The sequence below is a fragment of the Dendronephthya gigantea genome, unplaced genomic scaffold (assembly GCF_004324835.1).
Source record: "Dendronephthya gigantea isolate DGI-Jeju-01 unplaced genomic scaffold, DenGig_1.0 000414F, whole genome shotgun sequence".
Classification (NCBI taxonomy): Eukaryota; Metazoa; Cnidaria; class Anthozoa; order Malacalcyonacea; family Nephtheidae; genus Dendronephthya; species Dendronephthya gigantea.
In genome coordinates this window covers 33,356-58,071 of record NW_021163424.1, presented here as the reverse complement: position 1 = coordinate 58,071, position 24,716 = coordinate 33,356, and the positions used below count along the sequence as shown (strand labels likewise).

General features: G+C 37.3%; 1 protein-coding gene across 1 annotated transcript; it reads right to left on the bottom strand.

Moving 5' to 3' along the window:
- Positions 1-20,529: 20,529 nt before the first annotated feature.
- On the bottom strand, positions 20,530-21,231 carry LOC114542949 (uncharacterized protein K02A2.6-like). Its single transcript, XM_028562280.1, has one exon. It carries the CDS (start codon positions 21,229-21,231, stop codon positions 20,530-20,532), a length of 702 nt encoding a protein of 233 aa, XP_028418081.1.
- Between the last annotated feature and the right edge of the window lie 3,485 nt (positions 21,232-24,716).

Genomic DNA, 24,716 nt, shown 5'->3' with positions numbered 1-24,716 from the left:
GGGTAGAACGAATAAGATCCCGCGATGGTTGTTTGGATGCATTCAAAGTTATCTATGAAACACTCAATTTTATGCAGTTTGGAGGATCGCAGGAAGGGCCATTTCCTAGATTAGCTAGTGACGCACAGTCTCATTTTCGCAACGTGGAGAAATTTGAATTTATGGCTGCTCTCATTATCACCCAACATGTTCTGGATCATACTTTGTCATTGACGGTCCAATTAAAGAAGAAAAAAAATCGATATTGCGCAATCAATAAAACAGATTAATCTTTTAAAGGATGAAATGGCAAAACTACGTGCCTCTGTAGATTTATTCCACAATGAATACTACGACAAGCTGTTGGAATTAGCTAATAACCTCGACGTGGCTGAGTGTTTTCCCCGGGTATGTAAAGCTCAAACAAAATGTGATAATAATCGTACCAGTACAGCAGGTGGTTACAACAGATTAACAGTAACCATTAAGAGTCGTGCATAGGCCACGTGATAACGAAACATTCTGAGCTCATCAATGAACAATTGTAAAGGTTTTATTGTAACTCATAGGAAAACCTAAGGATATATTTTGTAAAATCTATTATATTACGAGTGTCTTTCCCTAAGTCTACCGACCCCTGAATTCCCCACGCTATCGTCACCCTGTAATAAATAAGTAACGTTGCAAGTCCTCACCTTCAACCACAAGGATTAAATTACGTAATTCGAAGTGCAAAATTGAGATTACCGGTTTCTGAGTTTACCGGTTTATAATGCTCAGTATTTAATAATCCGTATAAGACCAATTTATCATTATTATTACTTGACTTACGGATTCATTAAGTTTATCCTCGTCTTAACTCAAAAAAGTTTTCAAAGGACTTGCATCCAGAAGGGATTTACCAGGAACAGGCTAAAATTAAACAGATGTTGAGATTAATGCACGATGATGATTCGTGATCTTAAAATTGCTACCTTTTGAAACTCTTCACGAGTTAATAAGCCTTGACTGTTCCCTGTGAAAGAAAAAAAGGTAAATATAGTCATATTATATATATATTTCCTCCATATTGCAAAGGTAATTTCTTGCCTTCAGTTTCTTCCTTGTGTAAAACAGTGTCTTTGGAATCTGGTACGACATCAATCTGAAACGATTGTAAAATGAAAAAGCTAGTCTAAATCAAAGATCTCTTTCTTTTCTGCTCCCCTGCCAGTCATGTTAGTAGCAATATAAGGTATGATAGTGAATGTTCTTGCACCAAATAAATTTCATGCAAAGCGAGTTTGAAGAGAAATTCTTACCATAAAAGCGCTTGGTCCATATCTCGGACTACGACTCAAATATCGAGTTCGTTGAACAAATGCCGAACCAAGATTCAACTTTTGACCGGAATCTTGTAATAAAATCGACGAGGGTGAAGATTGCCGTGTTCTGTAAGCAGCATCTTTTGTTCTGCGCTGTCTAAAATGTTGGCAGATAATTTGTTCATTTCGTAAATGCGCGAACAATGGCCGATTGTTTTAACATTACAAACCTGACTCCTTGAGTTCGGTTTTCTTCATTTCAACATCATCCCGGGTATCTTCAATATTAGTTTCCTCATCTTCTTACATGATGCGAGGCGATCTTTGACAAGATCTACAATCAATGTACGCTGTCTGTGCTCTTGCTAAGAAGTTCTGTTGTAGTTTCAAGGCGTTTTCTGGCTCCTTCTTTAATGAGTTCGGCCGATAAATCATCTGAAATACAACAATATCAATTTGACATTCCGCCAACGGAATGCCCAACCGAAACATTGAACAGGTTTGACCCATCGTTGACCTTACCAAAGAGTTGTTTTGGAATTAAACTTTCATAAATCTCAGTCTTTCCCACCGCTGGTCGTCACAAGATGTTTGAGTCACAAGATTTCTGTACTGAGCCTACGGTACCAGTGGGCTTTAAATCGCGGGTAAGAAGGTCAGATGCTTTGGTATCGAATTTTGTGTTTGGCACCTGGCTAGAATCATCTGCACGAGTTTTTCTATCAGTTGAAGAAGCCTGGAAATGACAAATACGTTCCTAAGAGCTTTCACTAGAAGAATATTAAAACTTGGTCGCTCTTGCAAATATATCTATTGAAAATTCAGCAAGCAATCCCCCTGGCAATAGAATGATGTGGACTTACTTTCGTAATAAATGGCACGAATTGTTTTCTTAACAATAGCGACAGTTGACAAACCAGGATGAAATGACATTATCAGCAAGGCTACAGTGTATTGAGAGTATCTAAGGTGAAACATATCAGTTCGTTTATATTTTAATCATTTTGACAAAACCAATAATAAAAAGTTTCAGATGTTATCGCGTTGAGCCAACTTCGATGATTCTGTGTAAGGCAAACATATTCCAAAGACTTGTTTCAACTGGATCGCTGTGAAGTTTTGTAAAAGCACAAAGCTGTTACAATGCGATTTAAACGATTGAAAAGAATGTTACCAACTTTTCGCCGAATACGATTGTGTGTTTACACAACCTAGCTCTCTTTAGGGGGTACATTGATATTTTGTAACAGATTTCATAATTTACGTAACTTCAAGAAACATACCAGAGGGAAATTCTAGCAGTGGTATGGCAACTTGAGACGTTGGCGAAAGTTTAGTAAACTTTTCCAGATATTGTGGGAGCAGTCTAAGGACAGAAAATTTAGTAATTATTACTTAAAAAATCATATATTTGTGAAGGAGTATCTCGCATCACAAGAGACGTTACGTTTAGGCTGGAGTTTATTGAAAAACGTTTCTGTAAATTCACTGAGCACATTATCAAGGCACGATTTCAAATATCTCCAAAGAAATAAACTTCTAAAACGCTGCAACTACTTAAATCAACTTCATTCTTACAAAGTGCTAATGGACATAAAAAACGTCTCAAATTCCAGACTATTTTAAGTAGCCATACCTTGCCATAACTGAAGGCATTTCTAACATACATACGGTGAGACAAGATACGCTTAACGTCGCGAAATGAGAAACCAAGTACGCATTAGACAACACTAGACGAAATATACAACAAAGTTTAAGCAAGAACAGACAACCGCTGAAAATAAAGTCCCGCAGATTCTTACCTGTTCATCTTGACCAATAAAAATTTGGTACGTACACAGCTCCGTTGTTACCTGCACGTGTTACAATAAAATATCCAATTAAATCATTAGTATGGTATGATATAATTATGGTATAAATTGGTTATGGTATGGTGTGATATAATTATGGTATGATATGCATGGTTATAGTATGGTATGATTTCGTTATGGTATGGTATGGTGTGATATTATTATGGTAAGATATGGTTATCGTATGGTATGATTTAGGTTAGTTATGGTATGATATGATTATATGATATGATTATATGATATGATTATATGATATGATTATATGATATGATTATATGATAGATGGTATGGTTATGGTATGGTATGGTTTTGGTATATTATGGTAAGATATTATGATATATGCAAAAAACTGATTGATAAGAACCGTACTGGAAAAATTCTAGCGTACAAATGAGGTCGGCGCATATCGTTAGGAACACGAAATAATCCAGGAAGAAAATCGTAATTTGAAACCTGAATGCAAAGTAAAATTTTTAGTTCATGATTTTGGTGTGAAAGTACACAACTTCACTTCCCTTCCCATTTTAGAGAAGACTGTAGATATTGAACGTAAATATTGCTTTCCAGAAAGTATCAAGTTTTTATCTTGCAGTGCCTCTGGAAAGTTCCTCAGAACAACATCCAACACCTCCCATTCCAATTCCTAGAAAATGAAGAAAGTTGAACTTCAATCGAAACTTAATGCCAGATGATATATTATGATAGAAAAGTTTACCTGTTGTAAGCACACAAGAATAACATTCATCGCCTCGCTGTAAGGCAGTGAAACAATCCCGTTTGTCTTATCTTCTGCAGAACTAAAACAAAAATGAGAATGTATTACGCAAACAAGAAAAGGATTTTGGAAGCAGAATACCTGACATACGTGGCACTATCGTCATTAACCAACATTTTCTTTCAGAACAAACAAAATACGAAGTGAATTAAACTTTTCTACTTTTGTCTTGCACAAGGCCTAGACGTTGTCAGCTCGCAGACTGAGGAAACATTGAAGAATCTTTAAGAAAACACAATGTGAGACATCATAGAAAAATCGCGAGAAATAAAATTGAATTTGCCTTGAAAGCCGTATTTCCGATGCACTATACGTCCGATAGCCATTGTCATAATGAGTTTTTATGTGGTACACTAATATATTGAATATTCGTTCGGCTCGTTCTTGAGGTTTACGAAACAATTTCATCTGCAAAAATAGAATGAAATTACTGAAAGAGAAGCAAGTGTGGCATTAAATTACACTTATTTTTGTTCACGAAAATAACTTCATCACAATGAACGAATATGTGTGGACAATCTCTGCATGTCCTTCATTACCTTGAACAAGCGTACTAATCCTAATACAGCCTCCTTGATGTCTTTCTATGCTGTTTCATCCTGAGGCTGCAGCAACAAAGACAAATTACAGTGATTAGATGTAATTTTATGTCTCTAGATGTTCCTACATATACCTTGCAGTCTCTATAATTACCTTACATGTTCTTTACATGACGGCTTAACGTATCGCTTGAGAGGATCAACTGGACAGTGGCAATCTGGAATTGATAAATGAAATATATATCCTTTTACTTCACTGATGCGTTTGCATTCACGACCCCCGTGTAAAACGATCCAATTTGCGGATATATAGTTAGGTTCAGGTCAGGAAGCTTTCACTGATAAGAAAGAGTTTTCTATTGAAGTACAGTATCAGCTCATCACGAATGAAGAGGGAAATTGGAGTGGAGAAATGAAACCGTCTGAAAATGATTGTATTGAGTACCTTCTCGATTATATGCAAAACATCGCAAACTTTCGGTGAATCAGAGGATTCAATAACATCGACCAGAAGCTGGACAGCTCGGATCCGCACAGAAATATCCCGATCTTTGACAATGTGGTCTAAATGTGGCAACACTGAATTCTCAAGTATTTCTTCCTGTAAAAAACAAGGAGTTATAAAACTAGAAAAAGATTCATAATATCGCTAATGTCTAGAAAAATGGACTAAAATTTATTCAAAGTACTAAAATTTTATACCTCATATAGTGGAGATAACGTTCCTAATATGTTACAAAGCACATTTAGAGCTTTAATTCGGTTGGCCGTCCTCTCTTCACATCTAAAAAAAATTCCCATTAGGATAAGACTGAGGCTACATAGAAATACACCACGAACTTAAACAAAAATCAACATACCAAAATATTACATTTTTACATAACAAAATATAAAGAAAAAAAGAAGACCACACACTTGAAGTATTTCTCCACCAAATCTTTAATATTTTCAAACCAGTTTTCGCAGTAAGGATGAAGAGACTGGGAACGATGAGAAACCAGGAGAATAACTGAGGATTACTGCAAACAACGACATTTCATTTAGCTGCAAACAACGACATTTTATTTAGCTAAGTGGATTCCGTTAGATCTTCATATATTTTTAATTTTGTCCTCAAAGAAAGTCATAAAATTGTTAGCTAGATTCTCATCAGATTGGCACACAGGATATTGAGAATCAGGGGTATAATGTAGTAACTTTCCAACGGTTTTAAATAATTTCTTTTGGTCACTCCCATTATCTCTAACAATTTCAGAATAATAACGAGTACGACTTTCCTATAATAGCTCACTGACACGGCGACATTGCTGACTGTATTTTAGACGATCACAGGATTGTCTTGACTTACGCCATACCCGCTCGAGTTTCCTTCTGATACGTTTTTCGTTTTTAATTTGTTCAGTGTACCAAGGTGCAGCTGGACGAATAATTATCTCTCTGGAAATAAGTGGTGCATGATGATCCAGAATTTTGGGCAGCTCCGAGTTGTATTGGTTGACTTTCGCACTTATATCAGCCGTGTTCCCAGTGTTAATCGGAGATAGCCTAATTTCATTAAGGAACGAGTCCATATTGATTGCTTTAATTTTACGTGACTCCACGACCCTTCTCTGAAACAATGGTTTTTTAAAATTGAGTTCATATGTAACCGTGTAATGGTCAGATATAGATGGATCATGAACGTCAATAGATTGAACAATATTTTCCTCATGGCGAGACAAGATAAGGTCTAACGTGTGACCAGCAAAGTGTGTTGGTTGTTGTACACGTTGTTCCAGATTAAAAGAATCAACAAGATTGAGAATTTTTTTTGTTGTTAATTCCGACTTATCGTCTACATGGAGGTCGATATAATACGATTATATTTAGAATTTGAGATGACACATTGATTTGCATACCCATCACTTCGAAAGACTTAATGTGAGAACATTTTCGCCGAGTCCAGCTTGACTTTTAAAGTGTTGTTGTATAGTATACCAATGCCTCCCCCTCTACCTTGTTGTCTCGAGATATTGTTAAAGGAGTAGCCCTTCGGGGTGAAATTCCCAAAAGATATATGATCAAATTTGTCAGGGTGAAGCCAGGTTTCTGTAATCGCAAATATATCAAATTCATTCTCAACCACATAGTCTTTGACTAAATTCGCTTTGTTCCGAATAGACCGTCAGTTGAGAAGACCAAAAGAACAAAGCTGAGTAACAGCTGTATCAGGAGTGTTGGCAATGCCTGATAAAGGAATATTGATGAGATTGATTCTCTAATAAATTTCTGCCATATATATTTACAGGCTTTGGGACACGGTCCGTGATTCTAACAGGGATAGCTTCCTGATGATTTGCAGGATGATAGTGATTGTATAGTGTGGCGGTGGTGTTTGCGAAGTAGGTATTATAGCAAATATTCCTATAGGTCATATGGAACAACCAACCTTTCTGTAGATTCAACTGCCCAAGCATTGAACTAAGCTCCTCAGGATTATTAGCGGGTCGAAACGTGTTCATCAAACGTAACTGCTTTCGATGTTGAGACATCTCATCCGACTGATTATTATCAAAAGATTGAGGACCAGGATTAGGCGAAACATCCACACACATTGTTAGATCCTGCTTGAAGGCTTCGTACACAGGACTAGACTAACAAATCCATGTTTCGTTTCTTTAGCAATCGCAAATGAGACTTTGTATTTAGATTCAAAACCAACTCGTTGTATGTTGACCCGACATCGAAAAGCAATATCTCCACAAATACTCAAGGTTATGCCATCCGCAGCCAATCCATCCAAATCCGTGCAATTAGTACTCTTAAATGCCATATTAATTGGTCGAGATGTACGAAACTCGTTAGATGAAATAAATATCATAAAAAATATATAGAGCTGCCGACCAACCGACATATTGGTCGTGAATTAAGCAGTACGAAAACACAATATTCATTTCCATACACCAAAAGATGGTGATTCAATGATAACATCACGTTATCAGCTTTAGAGAATTTTTTAAAAACTTGTTTAACGAATCGGATAGAAGCAAACGGGAACGAGAAGAAGAAGAAGTTGTGAAATCATTGTAAGTGTGTTTATTCTATTTAAACCCGACAACTTTACTTGTTCAGGGAAAGACATATTAGAGTTGTTTACTAGTAAAAGCTATGTACACACACCTTGGGTGGTGGTGGACAAAATATTGAATCATTGGTTATTTTTATTCTAGATCACTAGCTGCCTGTGAAGGAACATACAAAATTTTACTAGAATGCTACAAAAACAGCTGGATTGAAGGTTGTCAAACTGAAATGGTCTCCCAAGTGGCAAATCGATTGCTCGAATCCTACCATAACCGTGTTTCATTATAAATCTGTGAAAAGGATAAAGTAAATTAAATGAACATGGCCGTTCAGCACAAGTACTTGTAGTCGATTGGAGAAGACAATTGTCTCCCATGCGGTAAATCGATGGTTCGAATCCTACCATAACCGATTTTCATTATAAACTTCGTCAAAAGAAATACAGTAATTAAATAACCATGGCCATTCCCATAAGATCTTGTAGTCTAGTGGCTAATGCAATTGTCTCCCAAGTGTTAAATCGATGGTTCGAATCCTGCCATGACCTTTTTTCATTATGAACTTCGTGAAAAGAATAAAGTAAACTAAATAACCATGGCCGTTCAGCACAAGACCTTGCAGACTAGTGGCTAAGACAACTGTCTCCTAAGTAGTAAATCGATGTTTCGAATCCTGCCAAAACCATTTTTTATTATGAACTTCATGAAAAGAATGAAGTAAACTAAATAACCATGGGCATCCAGCACAAGACCTTTTGGTCTAGTGGCGAAGACGATGGTCTCCCATGTGTTAAATCGATGGTTCGAATCCTACCATAACCGTTTTTTCATTATGATCTTCGTGAAAACGATAAAGTAGATCAAATAAACATAGCCGTTCCCCGAAGAACTTGTGGTCTAGTGGCCAAGACAATTTTCTCCAAAGTTTTAAATCGATGTTTGGAATCCTGCCAAAACTATTTTTTATTGTGAACTTCGTAAAAGGATAAAGTAAACTAAATAACCATGGCCATCCAGCAAAAGATCTTGCAGTCTAGTGGCGAGGACAATGGTCTCAGAAGTGGTAAATCGATGGTTCGAATCCTACCACAACCGTTTTTCATTATGAACTTCGTACAAAGGGTAAAATAAACTAAATAACCATAGCCATCCAGCAAAAGACCTTTTGGTCTAGTGGCGAAGGCGATGGTCTCCCAACTGTTAAATCGATGGTTCGAATCCTACCATAACCTTTTTTCATTACGAATTTCGTGAAAGCGATAAAGTAGATCAAATAAACATAGCCGTTCACGCAAAGAACTTGTGGTCTGGTGGCTAAGACAATTTTCTCCCAAGTGCATGTTAAATCGATGTTTCGAATCCTGCCAAAACTATTTTTTATTATGAACTTTGTGAAAGGATAAAGCAGACTAAATAACCAGGGTCATCCAGCACAAGACCTTACGGTCTAGTGGCGAAGACGATGGTCTCCCAAGTGTTAAATCGATAGGACGAATCCTACCATAACCGTTTTTCATTATGAACTTCGTGAAAAGGATAAAGTAAATTAAATAACCATAACCGTGCAGCACAAGACTTTGTGGCCTAGTGGCGAAGACGATTTTCTCCCAAGTGTTAAATCGATTGTTCGAATCCTACCATAACCGTTTTTCATTATGAACTTCGTAAGAACGGTAAAATAGATCAAATAAACATAGCCGTTCACCCGAAGAACTTGTGGTCTTGTGGCAAAGACAATTTTCTCCCAAGTGTTAAATCGATGTTTCGAATCCCGCCAAAATTATTTTTTATTATGAACTTCGTGAAAGCATAAAGTAGACTAAATAACCAGGGTCATCCAGCACAAGACCTTGCGGTCTAGTGGCGAAGACGATGGTCTCCCAAGTGTTAAATCGATGGTTCGAATCCTACCATAACCGTTTTCATTATGAACTTCGTAAAAGGATAAAGTAAGCTAAATAACCATGGCCATCCAGCACAAGATCTTGCGTCTAGTGGCGAGGACAATGGTCTCATAAGTGGTAAATCGATGGTTCGAATCCTACCATAACCGTTTTTCATTATGAACTTCGTACGAACGGTAAAATAGATCAAATAAACATAGCCGTTCACCCCAAGAACTTGTGGTCTTGTGGCAAAGACAATTTTCTCCCAAGTGTTAAATCGATGTTTCGAATCCCGCCAAAACTATTTTTTATTATGAACTTCGTGAAAGGATAAAGTAGACTAAATAACCAGGGTCATCCAGCACAAGACCTTGCGGTCTAGTGGCGAAGACGATGGTCTCCCAAGTGTTAAATCGATGGTTCGAATCCTACCATAACCGTTTTCATTATGAACTTCGTAAAAGGATAAAGTAAACTAAATAACCATGGCCATCCAGCACAAGATCTTGCGTCTAGTGGCGAGGACAATGTCTCATAAGTGGTAAATCGATGGTTCGAATCCTACCATAACCGTTTTTCATTATGAACTTCGTGAGAACGGTAAAATAGATCAAATAACATAGCCGTTCACAAGAACTTGTGGTCTTGTGGCAAAGACAATTTTCTCCCAAGTGTTAAATCGATGTTTCGAATCCCGCCAAACTATTTTTATATGAACTTCGTGAAAGGATAAAGTAGACTAAATAACCAGGGTCAACCAGCACAAGACCTTGTGGTCTAGTGGTGAAGACGATGGTCTCCCAAGTGTTAAATCGATGGGACGAATCCTACCATAACCGTTTTTCATTATGAACTTCGTGAAAAGGATAAAGTAAATTAAATAACCATAACCGTGCAGCACAAGACCTTGTGGCCTAGTGGCGAAGACAATGGTCTCCCAAGTGTTAAATCGATGTTTCGAATCCTGCAAAAACCATTTTTTTTTATTATGAACTTCGTAAAAGGAGAAAGTAAACTAAATAACCATGGCCATCCAGCACAAGACCTTGTAGTCGAGTGGCGAGGAGGATGGTCTCCCAAGTGGTAAATCGATGGTTCGAATCCTACCATAACTGTTTTTCATTATGAACTTCGTGAAAGGAATAAAGTAAATTAAATAACCATGGCTGTTCAGCACAAGATCTTGCATTCTAGTGGCTAACACTGCATGAAAAACGCCGTATTCCAAGGTATTCACATGTGAATACGGGTGTGAATAAAACACATATTGCAAGCGTATGCCGACATGGAATATTAGTGTGAATACGGCATCGTATTCTTCAGTATTCTAAGTGTGAAACCGCGTGAATATGCCGCGTATTCTGACCAATATTCACACTTGGAATATCTCACTTCTCACTTAATCCGTGTTTCCACAAAATAAATTCATCAGCTGACATTTTTAAACTTTATTTTGAATGCTGAAAAATTGAAGTGGAATTTTATAAATAATTTGGCGCAAAACCAAAAGCGCGCTTTCGAGTTTAATAAACATTGAACGAGGAGATCGTGCGTTTGTGGCTGTAAGAAATCTTTTTGGCGCTTATAAATAAGGGAAGAGAGTGAAGGATGCCAAGGGCTTGGTAAAGTCTGGAAACTCTGGTCGCAGTTAAAGAGCATGCCGGCGAGTATTTGTATGCTACGATTCCCACGAAGTCTGATGAGAAAATGCCGAATAGAAATGAGATTGCATGGCGCGATTTCCACAGCACCTTATGTTCGCTAATACGTGTAAATGATACGAATATTAACCGTATTTCAAGGATTTTTTATTGTTCAAAACCGAAAACGCATATACTGTTTGTGCGTAAGGGACTCTTCGGTGAGTGACTATATCGTGCAGTTGAATTCAATAGCCGGCCTATAGACTATACCCTATGACCATGTTGGGAGTAATCTCAACATTTTATTAACAAATTACCTGGTGATAAGAGGTTAATGGGTTATGCGTTCGCAGCCTGTGCGAATGTTTAGGCATTTATTGTCCCTCAAGTCTGTCCATTAAGGAAAATATCAATATGAACAAACATGCATAATCTTTAGGTTGCCATGTTAATTTGCATAGCAGTCATACACATTGCAATGGTAGGTTATCACAGTTAATGTGTTTTATCAAGGTTGATCAAATGCAATACTAAGATTTCAGTCAATTATTTAAATTTTATACAGTCCTTAACAGATAATGTACATGTGATGGGTTACAACATTTCACATTTTATAAAATATTATTGGAACATCACAAATTGTTCAAAATATGTAGCAAAAACAGCCTATCATGAACTTCTACTAAGCTGTTATGATTTTCAATCTTTCATCAGCTGATTGTTAATTTATAAGCAATGTTGTTTTAGTATATATGAACATTGCTCCTGGAGTATGTCAGAAATTATACTTAATAGTAAATTGTTGAGCAAAGCAAGTGATGTTTTTCACTGGTAGATATTAAAACTATAGTGAGCAGATAATGAATCAGGAACTTCTTTCACTGGGTGAAAAATCCTCTTCATCTTTAGCAAAGTTAAGGCCAACTCTTTTGGGAATTTTCTCAATCTTGCAACCCCTGATGGCTAAAAACAATTAAAACCACCTTAAAGCAATTATTGAACAAAATACATAGCAAACTTTCTTAAGCTATATAGATTATTATCCGAAAGGTTAATGATAATGGTAAAAGCTGATGTTGCATGCATGGCCATTTGTTTTTATGTTGTGCATAGAATTTATGCAGTGTAATGAAATTATAATATTCCTAGGAGAATGTATATGTACAATGTACAATGTACACACCATTCATATAATTTGGAAGCTAATCATTAGGGTAAAAATGGAAACAAATTCTTCCATGAACTTAAAGCTGTATATACACATAGCTACTCCAGTATGCAAACATCGAGAAGCTGTAGTAAACTCATCTACACTTTAATGGTATATTCTTTAAGTATTGTGATTATAATTTATGTACGGAAAAGTAATTGCAACAAATCAGTAAAAGTCTCAGTTATAATTATGATGAGGGCATGTTAAAAGGCTTCACTTAAAAAACAGTCTACGCATGAACTTCTAAGCTGTTAAGATTTCGTTTTGGGCAGCTGGTTGTTAAGATTCCTATCTTTTGGCAACCAGTTCAATAGCTATTCTGTGGTAATATTAGTGTAATATAATTCATATATGCTAAAAGGAAAATATAGGCCATTATTTTGTTAAAAATATGTATTATATAACTAAAAAACAGTCTGGCTTTGATTTCTAAGCTGTTTAAGATTTCTGTCTTTGGGCAGCTGATTGTTAAGATTTCAATCTTTTGGCAATCATCATTAGCTATTCTGTGACAATTATATAACAATATATCTATAATATATAAATTTTGCCTAAAATATAAAAATCCCTCATGAAATGCACCAATGCACCTCATTTCAATGCATCTTGAAACGTCTATCTAAGGGTTATGTTATGTTAAGTTATGATTACAGCAGCTTTCTGAATATTTGTGGTAGGTAAGAAAGTAATGTCCTTTTCAGTATTGGCAAACTTTTAAATTTGTTTGTATTGAGTATGGCTTTGAAATGGCAAACATTTGTACCTACTATAATTAGTGTGTGATGGAGGTAGGATTGATGAAAACCAATTAAACCATCATACAATTTATTTATTTACAAGCAGGTACAGTTAGCTGTGTACAAATTAGCTACATAATAAATCGTAATCTTATTATATTAATAAAAACAAAAAAAGTGATGAGCCCAGCCGTAAAAGCGTTGGCCTCGCACTATTGTTGTTGTGTTGTGTTGTTTCAGGACTATAGTATGACATAACTCTTGTTATTATTAAATAACTTACCTGATTTTGCGCCGCCACAAGAATTTTTTGGGATCGCGAACATCTTTAACAATTCAAAGTTGAACAGCTTGAACTTCTGTTGAAAACGCATTTATATATAAGCGCCCTGGTTGAACCAATTGACATTTGTGCCATGTTATCGTTTTGTAAACAAAGGGAACTGGACAACTTTTGCGAGGAATCATATAAAGACATTTATTTGTTATTGTTACGTCCGAATTTCGCCATTTATTCGCAATTTCGCCGCAATTCCTTGGCGCAAAAATTGTCACTAACATGTCGAAGAGGAAATTTCCCAAAGGAAATTTCCTACGATTTCCCAACACTGAACTGTATATATTACGGATGCTTTTGACGATACAGTCATACAGAATCATCAACTTTCTACCCATGTGTTTACGTATCCAAGCAAAAATAAAAGTATTTTTTTATATATGACTTCTTTTACACAGGTAATTAAAGAAATTGATGGATATTTCTCTTTTTATACAGCTTTTTTACGACTTACGAGGCTACTCAGCGCTCATCGACTGAGGATATACGATACTCGACATCCCTGCGGCAGCAAAAAAATTAGTCAAATAAAATCATCGTGCGTTTGGTAACATTTATTGTCTTTATTGTCTGTCGCCTAAACAAATCAAGTGCAATTTAATTGTGACCGTGATGAGAAGAAATGCTGGATAACAGTTGACACCGGATTGAACTGAAACAACCTTTGCCTATTCCGTGGTATATAACGCATTTCCTGCAATATTTACACATATAACTCGTTGATTATCCCGTATTCATGCGTACATCACATTTTCTATGCGAAGTGTGATACTAGGTCTTGAAAAATATTCACAGAGTATTCGAAGGTATTCTAGGTCAGAATACGCGGTGTGTTTTATTCACAGGTATTCACATCGGAATACCCCAATATTCCGAGGATATTCACAGTGAATATCTGTGAATGTGTGAATATGGACCATATTCGAACTCATATTCGCACGTATTCACCTGTGAATACGCGGTTTTTCATGCAGTGAAGTCAATGTCTCCCAAGTGTTAAATCGATGATTCGAATCCTACCATAACCTTTTTTCATTATGAACTTCGTGAAAAGGATAAAGCAAATTAAATAACCATAACCGCTCAGCAAAGATCTTGCAGCTACTGGCGAAGACAATCGTCTCCCAAGTAGTAAATCGATGGTTGAATCCAGCGATGACTTTTTCATTATGAACTTCGTGAAAGAATAAGTAAATTAAATAACCATCGCCGTTCAGCACAAGACCTTGCGTCTAATGGCTAATAAACTGTCTTTTAAGTGTAAATCGATGTTTCGAATCCTGCCAAACCATTTTTTATTATGAACTTCGTAAAAGGGTAAAGTAAACTAAATTACCATGGCCGTCAAGTACAAGACTTGTGGTCTAGTGGCGAAGACGATGGTCTCCAAGTGTTAAATAATGGCTCGAATCCTACCATAACCGTTTTCATTATGAACTTCGTGAAAAATATAAATAAATAAATTAAATAACCAAAACCGTTCAGCACAGACCTTGCAGTATATGGTTAAGACATGTCTCTTAAGTGGTAAATCGATGTTTCGAATCCATGCTAAAACTATTTTTATTATGAACTTCGTGAAAGGATAAAGTAGACTAAATAACCAAGGTCATCCAGCACAAGATCTGGTGGTCTAGTGGCGAAAACAATGGTCTCCCAAGTGTTAAATCGATGGTTCGAACCTACCTTAACCTTTTCATTATGAACTTCGTGAAAACGATAAAGTAGATCAAATAAACATAGCCGTTCCCCCGAAGAACTGGTGGTCTAGTGGCCAAGAAAATTTTCCCCCAAGTGTTAAATCGATGTTTCGGATCCTGCCAAAACCATTTTTTGTTATGAACTTCGTGAAAGGATAAAGTAAACTAAATAACCATGGTCATCCAGCACAAGACCTTGCAGTCTAGAGACGAAGATGATGGTCTCCCAAGTCTTAAATCGATGTTTCGAATCCATGCTAAAACTATTTTTATTATGAACTTCGTGAAAGGATAAAGTAGACTAAATAACCAGGGTCATCCAGCACAAGATCTGGTGGTCTAGTGGCGAAAAATGGTCTCCCAAGTGTTAAATCGATGGTTCGAACCCTACCTTAACCTTTTCTCATTATGAACTTCGTGAAAACGATAAAGTAGATCAAATAAACATAGCCGTTCCCCCGAAGAACTGGTGGTCTAGTGGCTAAGAAAATTTTCCCCTAAGTGTTAAATCGATGTTTCGGATCCTGCCAAAACCATTTTTTGTTATGAACTTCGTGAAAGGATAAAGTAAACTAAATAACCATGGTCATCCAGCACAAGACCTTGCAGTCTAGAGGCGAAGATGATGGTCTCCCAAGTCTTAAATCGATGTTTCGAATCCATGCTAAAACTATTTTTTATGAACTTCGTGAAAGGATAAAGTAGACTAAATAACCAGGGTCATCCAGCACAAGACTTGCTGTCTAGTGGCGAAGACGATGGTCTCCCAAGTGGTAAATCGATGGTTCGAATCCTACCATAACCGTTTTCATTATGAACTTCGTGGAAAGGGTAAAGTAAACTAAATAACCATGGCTATCCAGCACAAGATCTTGCGTCTAGTGGCGAGGACAATGGTCTTATAAGTGGCAAATCGATGGTTCGAATCCTACCATAACCGTTTTTCATTATGAACTTCGTAAGAACGGTAAAATAGATCAAATAAACATAGCCGTTCACCCGAAGAACTTGTGGTCTTGTGGCAAAGACAATTTTCTCCCAAGTGTTAAATCGATGTTTCGAATCCCGCCAAAACTATTTTTTTATGAACTTCGTGAAAGGATAAAGTAGACTAAATAACCAGGGTCATCCAGCACAAGATCTGGTGGTCTAGTGGCGAAAACAATGGTCTCCCAAGTGTTAAATCGATGGTTCGAACCCTACCATAACCATTTCATTATAAACTTCGTGAAAACGATAAAGTAGATCAAATAAACATAGCCGTTCCCCCGAAGAACTTGTGGTCTAGTGGCTAAGAAAATTTCCCCCCAAGTGTTAAATCGATGTTTCGGATCCTGCCAAAACCATTTTTTGATTATGAACTTCGTGAAAGGATAAAGTAAACTAAATAACCATGGTCATCCAACACAAGACCTTGCAGTCTAGAGGCGAAGATAATGGTCTCCCAAGCCTTAAATCGATGGTTCGAATCCTACCATAACCGTTTTCATTATGAACTTCGTTAAAAGGATAAAGTAAATTAAATAGCCATAACCGTTCAGCCAAGATCTTGCTGTCTAGTGGCGAGGGCGATGGTCTCCCAAGTGGTAAATCGATGGTTCGAATCCTACCATAACCGTTTTTCATTATGAACTTCGTGGAAAGGGTAAAGTAAACTAAATAACCATTTTCATCCAGCACAAGACCTTGCGGTCTAGAGGCGAGGGCGATGGTCTCCCAAGTGTTAAATCGATGGTTCGAATCGTACCATAACCGTTTTCATTATGAACTTCGTAAAAGGATAAAGTAAACTAAATAACCATGGCTATCCAGCGCAAGATCTTGCAGTCTAGTGGCGAGGACAATGGTCTCAGAAGTGGTAAATCGATGGTTCGAATCCTACCATAACCATTTTTTTTATGAGCTTCGTGAAAGGATAAAGTAAACTAAATAACCATGGTCATCCAGCGCAAGACCTTGCGGTCTAGAGGCAAAGACGATGGTCTCCCAAGTATTAAATCGATGGTTCGAATCCTACCTTAACCGTTTTCATTATGAACTTCGTTAAAAGGATAAAATAAATTAAATGACCATTACCGTTCAGCACAAGATCTTGCTGTCTAGTGGCGAGGGAGATGGTCTCCCAAGTGGTAAATCGATGGTTCGAATCCTACCATACCCTTTTTTATTATGAACTTCGTTAAAAAGTAAAGTAGATCAAATAAACATAGCCGTTCACCCAAAGAACTTGTGGTCAAGTGGCTAAGGCAATTTTCTTCCAAGTGTTAAATCGATGTTTCGAATCCTGCCAAAACTATTTTTTATTATGAACTTCGTGAAAGGATAAAGTAGACTAAATAACCAGGGTCATTCAGCACAAGACCTTGTGGTCTTGTGGCAAAGGCAATTTTCTCCCAAGTGTTAAATCGATGTTTCGAATCCCGCCAAAACTATTTTTTATTATGAACTTCGTGAAAGGATAGAGTAGACTAAATAACCAGGGTCATCCAGCACAAGACCTTGCGGTCTAGTGGCGAAGACGATGGTCTCCCAAGTGTTAAATCGATGGTGCGAATCCTACCATAACCGTTTTTCATTATGAACTTCGTGAAAAGGATAAAGTAAATTAAATAACCATAACCGTTCAGCACAAGACCTTGTGGTCTAGTGGCGAAAACAATGGTCTCCGAAGTGTTAAATCGATGGTTCGAATCCTACCATAACCGTTTTTCATTATGAACTTTGTGAAAAGGATAAAGTAAATTAAATGACCATGGGCGTTCAGCTCCAGATCTTGTAGTCTATGTGATATATATATTGAATATTTAATTAGGCTGTAAGGTATAAATATGCATGCGTAATTAGCAGCGTTGTTGGCTTGCTGGATGATGCTGTAACATAGAATAAAACAGAGAATAAAACATTTTATGAAGACTAGATCAATCTGTATCAATCCGTATCAGAGACAAGGCATATACACTACAATTGGGCTCACTGAGGAGAAAGTCAGGGCTGTGGTGAATGCTACGGAGCCGAAAACAGCCTCTGAAGTTCGGAGTTTTCTTGGTCTGGTAAATTTCTGTAGTCTGTTCATTCCAGATTTAGCTATAACGGCTGAACCCTGCGGAAGTTAACCAGGACAACTACACCTTTTGTTTGTGGTAATGAACAGAATAAGGTGTTTCAAGAGCTTAAGAATACGATGTCTACCGCTGATTCATTGGCTTTTTTTGATAAAGATGCAGAAACGTCGATAATCTCAGATACTAGTCCTGTTGGTCTTGGTGCAGTGCTTGTGCAAAAGCAACAAAATGTAATGAAGGTTGTGGCATATGCTAGTAGATGTCTTTCTGACATGGAAAGGCGGTATTCTCAGACGCAGAAAGAAGCATTAAGTATAGTATGGGCTTGTGAGCGTTTTCATGTGTATTTGTTCGGGATTCACTTTGAGGTTTTGACAGACCATAAACCATTAGAAGTGATTTATTCCAAAACCCATAGGCCCTCTGCACGAGTCGAAACGTGGGTTCTGAGATTGCAGAATTATGATTTTACTGTTAAGTATCTTCCGGGTCCAGAAAACATCGCGGACACGTTGTCTCGGAAACAGTTGTTGAAGAAATCGATCGAATCCAGCGGTCGTGACTGTGAAGTTTCGCGTCAAAACGGATAGCTATCGCCTAAACCAAGAAGGCAGTGTTGGCCTCCTAAACGTTTTGGTGATTATTTACTATATAAGTAATTCGTAGTACTTTATGATACCTTATAGTACTATAATATATATATATTGAAGTTTTAGAAACAGTAGAATTAAGCGAACATTATCATGTATACAAAGTGCGAAAACCTATGGAAAAATCATTTAAAATCTGTTTCTAAAAAGTGTTTGCAACATTTCTTCCATAGCATGTTACTAGCCCTATTGGTGCCACTGGGTTATATGTAAATGTTAAATATGATACTGATTTAATGAATATTTAAACAGTAAACATATACTCTATAGATATGTAAATATATAATGTAGTACAATGTAATTAAAAAAAACAACTTATCTCCAATATTAAACATCACAACGAGTAAATCCTCTTGGCATAAATTTTAAGTTCCAAAAACAACAATGGTATGTGCAGTTGCAAGCAAACTGCGTGTTTGCACCGACTATAACCATCATGTGAATGATTGTACAGTATAATATAAAACAAAATATTTACGAAGGAAATAAGAAATTTATGTAATGTGATTTTATAAATAGACTATTAAGGCAAGGTGTTCCCCCAAGGGGATACGCCTTGCCGACGATAATTAAAAATCTTATATTATGGGCTTTGCGTCCTATCTAAAAGACCGACAAGTAATGGATGGCACGCAATATGGGAAAGGTGGTCAATGGCCAGCAGCAAATCGAAAACTAACAAAGACCGAATACCCAAACCATAAACAATCAGTTTAAGCGTGACATCGCGAAAGACAGATCTCCTTTAAAGTTGAAAGGTATTTACAGAAGTGTTCTACTTGTTTTTCTATATATTTATATATTGATATACATATAGATAGTAGCTACGAATACACAATGGTACCCCCAAAAGTTTTGGTCCTGGGACACTCATTTGTTCGTCGCCTACAGTGCGACCTGAAACATAAACGGGATATTTGCATGTGCCCAACCTTTAAACTCAAGGGCACAGCGAGAGTTTCTCTACACGGTATAGGGGGTAGAACAGTGAAGAAGATTCGTGTAGGATATCGTGTTAGTATCGATATTTATTCACCTATGTTTCTAGATATATATTACACTTCTAACGAAAATATTAATGTTTACTCGAAGACTCCGTATTCCGTTTTTTTTTATATATATATTATTTGTCCTTTTATATGTCTCTGTTCGTACGCATGAGTACCTAATTATGCGCATATTTAGTTCTATTTTGTTACTGAGGGATCGTTATTTGCTACGACACTACATCCCTCCCCTCTTATATATTTTTCCGTCTATTATGTATGAAAATCCTTGTATATTGTTTGCTTTGTCGATATTCTATTCCTCATTGGTCGTGGGCTCCTCTGTCTCGTCGGCTCTCTCTCTTCTCTATCAGGTTGCATCTGCCTACTTAATGATGGTTGCCATTCATTGTCGCTTTCTTCATCCTCAGCGCATTTCAATTGAGCTGTTATCATCGAGCCTTTCCTTGCGATCACCACAAACTGTTCCGGATTATAACGAGGGGTTAAGCTGTCAATTTTGTCCTGCTCCACAAGTATTTTGTCTCCCACTTCGATGTGTATCGCTTTGGTATGTCTCCTGCTGTCTGCATAGGCCTTGCACTTTTGTTTGGCAGTTGCGTCTCTTTGTCGGATGGTTGCGTCAGATACTGTCTTCTTCGCCATTCGAGGTGGTAGACGACCATTCAGTTCCCTCCCAAAGATCAACTTGTTGGGGGTTTCTCCGGTGTTTCCATGTGGCGTGTCTCGATAGCTTCTGATTGTTTTTTGAATTTCCTGTCGGATGTTCTTTCCTTCTATTTTCGCTATCTTCGCACTTTTTTTATGATTTGAATCATTCTTTCGACATCACCATTTGCCTCGGCCCATTTTGGAGTAACTTTCCGGTGTTTAAAACCCAGCGTTTTTGCAAATTCTGAAAATTTTCCCGAGTTGAATGGTGGTCCATTATCTGTCTTTATCTCTTTTGGAGTACCATATGTAGTGAAGATACGTTCCAGCGCACGTATTGTTGTTTCTGCCGATGTTGTGGTGACGAATTCGACTACTGGGTATTTGGCATATTGATCCCACATTACCAATATCGTATCTTTGTTTGGTAAGGGTCCCGCGAAGTCCATGCTGACTTTTTCCCATGGTCCATCTGGTAGTTCTGTCATTTGTAGTGGCTCTCTGTTATTCAATGGCGTAGTTGCTTGACATCCCAAACACTTGTCCGTGTAGTTTTTCACTGCTGCATCTATTCCCGGGAACCAGACGTGTGCACGGAGCATTTGTTTAGTTCGTACTACTCCTTGATGTCCTTCGTGGGCAATCTGTATCATTCGTTTCTGCAACTTGTCTGGGACTACCATTCTTTCACCTCGCATGATCAGGTCGTCCACCAATGCCAGTTCCTGGAATACGTTTTTATATCCACTGATATCCTCTGTATTCACCATTTGTCCTCTTTTTATGCATTGCGACAGTTTTCTCATTGCTGGGTCTTCTTTCACAGCCTGCTTCATTTCCTCTATACTAATCGAGATAGGCACGTCATTTTGGAGAATATAGTTCACATATTGTTTTACTTCCTTACTTGTGCTTAGCTCTTGCTTGGTACACTCCTTACGCGGTAGCGGGTGCCTTGAAGTATAATCGGATATGTTGCTCTTTCCCGGCCTGTATTCTACCTTGAAATCGTAGTCCACAATCCTTACCAAGATTCTCTGTAGCCGTATTGAGGTTTGATGTCTTGGATTATTTATGATTGCTTCTAATGGTTTGTGGTCCGTGATTATTGTAAAAGGTATTCCGTATAAATACAGGTGAAATTTCTTACATGCGAAATCTACAGCCAGGGTTTCCAGCTCAATCTGTGAGTACCTGCTTTCTGTATCTGTCAACGAGCGGCTTGCGTATTGTACTACTCGCCACGGTCCCTCTTTGTCACTTCTTTGCACCAGTGTTGCTGATATCCCCAGAGGACACCCATCTACGTGAACTTCGTGTTCCGCCTTGGGATCGAAGTACACTAGGCTGGTCTCGTCACACAATCCTTTTTTTAGGTTTTCGAATGCTCTCTGGTGTTCAGTTTCCCATTTAAAATGTTCGTCTTTCAAAAGGCTCCTCAATTTTTCAGTCGAAGGTGCAAATCTTTTCATAAATCTAGCGTTATACTGCACTGTGCATAAAAATGAATTAAGTTCCTTGGCATTCCGTGGTGGAGATGTTGTTTTGATTGCCTGAACTTTGCCCGGGTCTGGGCTTACTCCATCCTTCGAGAATACTAACCCGAAATATAAACACTTGTCTTTGCTAAATTCGCACTTCGATTTATTGAAAGTAACCTGTTTATCTTTCGCTGTTTCAAGAAGTAGTTCTAGTCTTTCGTCGTGCTCCTGTTGATTTCTCCCCGATACCAGTATATCGTCGCTGATATTAATAACGCCTGGTATGTGCTGGGTCAGTTCTTCCCGTATTTTGTTTTGAAATATGTCACCAGCTGATTTCGTCCCATAGTTGAGTCTCTTATACCTGTAGAATCCGGTATGTGTCGTGAAGGTTGTTATATCACGGCTGTTTTCTTCAAGCTCCAACTGGTGGTATCCATGGTTCATATCTAGGTGGGAAAAGACTTCCGCTCCATTTAATTCATGTATCACTTCTTCGATTTGTTGGATTTGTTACATATTTTACATTCTTTACCCCAGGCTGGGCATTTGGTCCTTCCACCTTGATGCGGGAATTTTCCACCACAAAAGAAGCATTTCTTTGATGATTCGGTTTTTTCTGGTGTTATTCTTGTTTCATGTATTTCTTCGACTCGTAATTTTTCATACTTAAGTCCTTTCTCGATCGTCGATGCTTGGCTATCTGCTATCTCTTGTGCTCTTGCGAACTCAAGCGCTTCTTGTAGCGTATGTTCTTTACTCAGCAATTGTCGTCGTAGTCTTTTCGATTTTCCTTTATCTATGATCTGCAATTGTATTTCGGTGTCTTGCCAGCCCTCTGGGAATTCACATAATCTCGCTGCTTGCTTTAATCTTGTGCAATAATCATCGCTGGTTTCGTCTTGTTCTTGTTGGATTTGTCTGAGTTGGTATATGTTGTAAAGATTGTTCCTTTTGGGTTGAAAATATTCTGCAAGCTTCGAAGCCGCCGTTTCGAAATCGTCTCCTGTTTCCTCTAGCGTTTCAAAAATGTCTTGCACCTTGAATCCCGCGGTGTGTAGAAATAGGGCTCTTTTTCTGGCTTTGTCTTTAATATCCATTGCGATTATATAGTTCTTAAATCGATCAACGTATTTGGTAAATCTGTTGCCGACTGTCGTTTGATCTACGTCTGGGTCAAACGGCGGAAAGTTTATAGACATGCTATTAGCCATGTTAACACGTGTATAACTTTTATGATTATAGCTTTAGGTGTTTGTCTAGTTATCCTCGTCGCCAATGTAGGATATCGTGTTAGTATCGATATTTATTCACCTATGTTTCTAGATATATATTACACTTCTAACGAAAATATTAATGTTTACTCGAAGACTCCGTATTCCGTTTTTTTTTTATATATATATTATTTGTCCTTTTATATGTCTCTGTTCGTACGCATGAGTACCTAATTATGCGCATATTTAGTTCTATTTTGTTACTGAGGGATCGTTATTTGCTACGACACTACAATTCGCAAATTTGATTTAGGCGTAGTTTCTCGGTGTGCCCCAGATATTGTTATTCTGGAGATAGGCACGAACGATTTGTCCTCCTTAAGGCCCGAAACAGTCGGGTCACGCATTGACGACTTGGTTGCTTTATTGCTGGATCAATATCACGTAAAATTGGTATGCGCATGCATGATTTCCCCGCGAAAGAACAACCCTCTTTTTGAAAAGCAGCGTTTAACTTAATGCTGAACAATTATCTACAGGTAGTTTTAGAGAAGGTCCCGAGAGTGTTTTTATGGACACACCATGGCTTTATACGACCTTCCGTGACGCCATTTCTACCTGACGGGGTCCATTTTAATCGAATCGGGCAATATAAATTATACCGAAGTTATCGGGGGGCCATTCTTCAAGAAATTAAAATGTTATAAAATTCTCTATCTATATCTATATATATATATATATATATATATATATATAATATATATAATATATATATATATATAATATATATATATATATATATATATATATATATATATATATATATATATATATATATATAGATAGATAGATAGATAGATGGTTTATTGACTTAAAACTTGCAGCCTCGGCAATAGGCTCCGGCTGAAAAACCTTAAGTGTTACAAAAAGTATGATCTATGTTATTAAAATCCATAAAAGTGGAGGTTCAATTGGTAAAACTATCTATTTACATTATTTAGTGTCTCAGATATATTATACGTATTTACTAGAGTTGAAATTGATAAAATCGTTTTTAAATCTAAATGTTCTACAGTTTGGAACTTGAAATATTCTTCTTTCTCTCAGAGATGCCTCAGATAAATTTAATGCTGGTAATAAATGGTGTAATTTGTCTTGCGGATCATTAACAATTTGCCGAAAAAGTTTATCGGTCAAATTTTGTCTTCGATCGAACAGTGACAAGAGACCTAGTTGATTAAGTCCATCCTCGTACGAATGTTCGGGGAGGATTATTCTGCAAGCTCGGCGTTGTAATCTTTCGAGATCGTCTGACAGGTATTTTGTAAGGGAATCGTGGAATACTTCGCACGCGTATTCAGCAACCGGCCGAATACAAGTAACGTAGAACAAGAGAAGATCCTTGGATGGTAACTTTGCCCGTTTCAATTGTCGCAAGAAGTATAGACGAGTTGAAATCTTCTTGCATAATCTTCTTGCTTATATATAACAAGCTGTCGTACATTACATTTACTTTTATAATATAACCTTGACATTTGACAAACTTTACTCGTGATTACTTCTTAAATACCGCTTTAGCGCCTTTATCTATTATATCTTTATCTTTTATCTATATGAGAGTTCTCA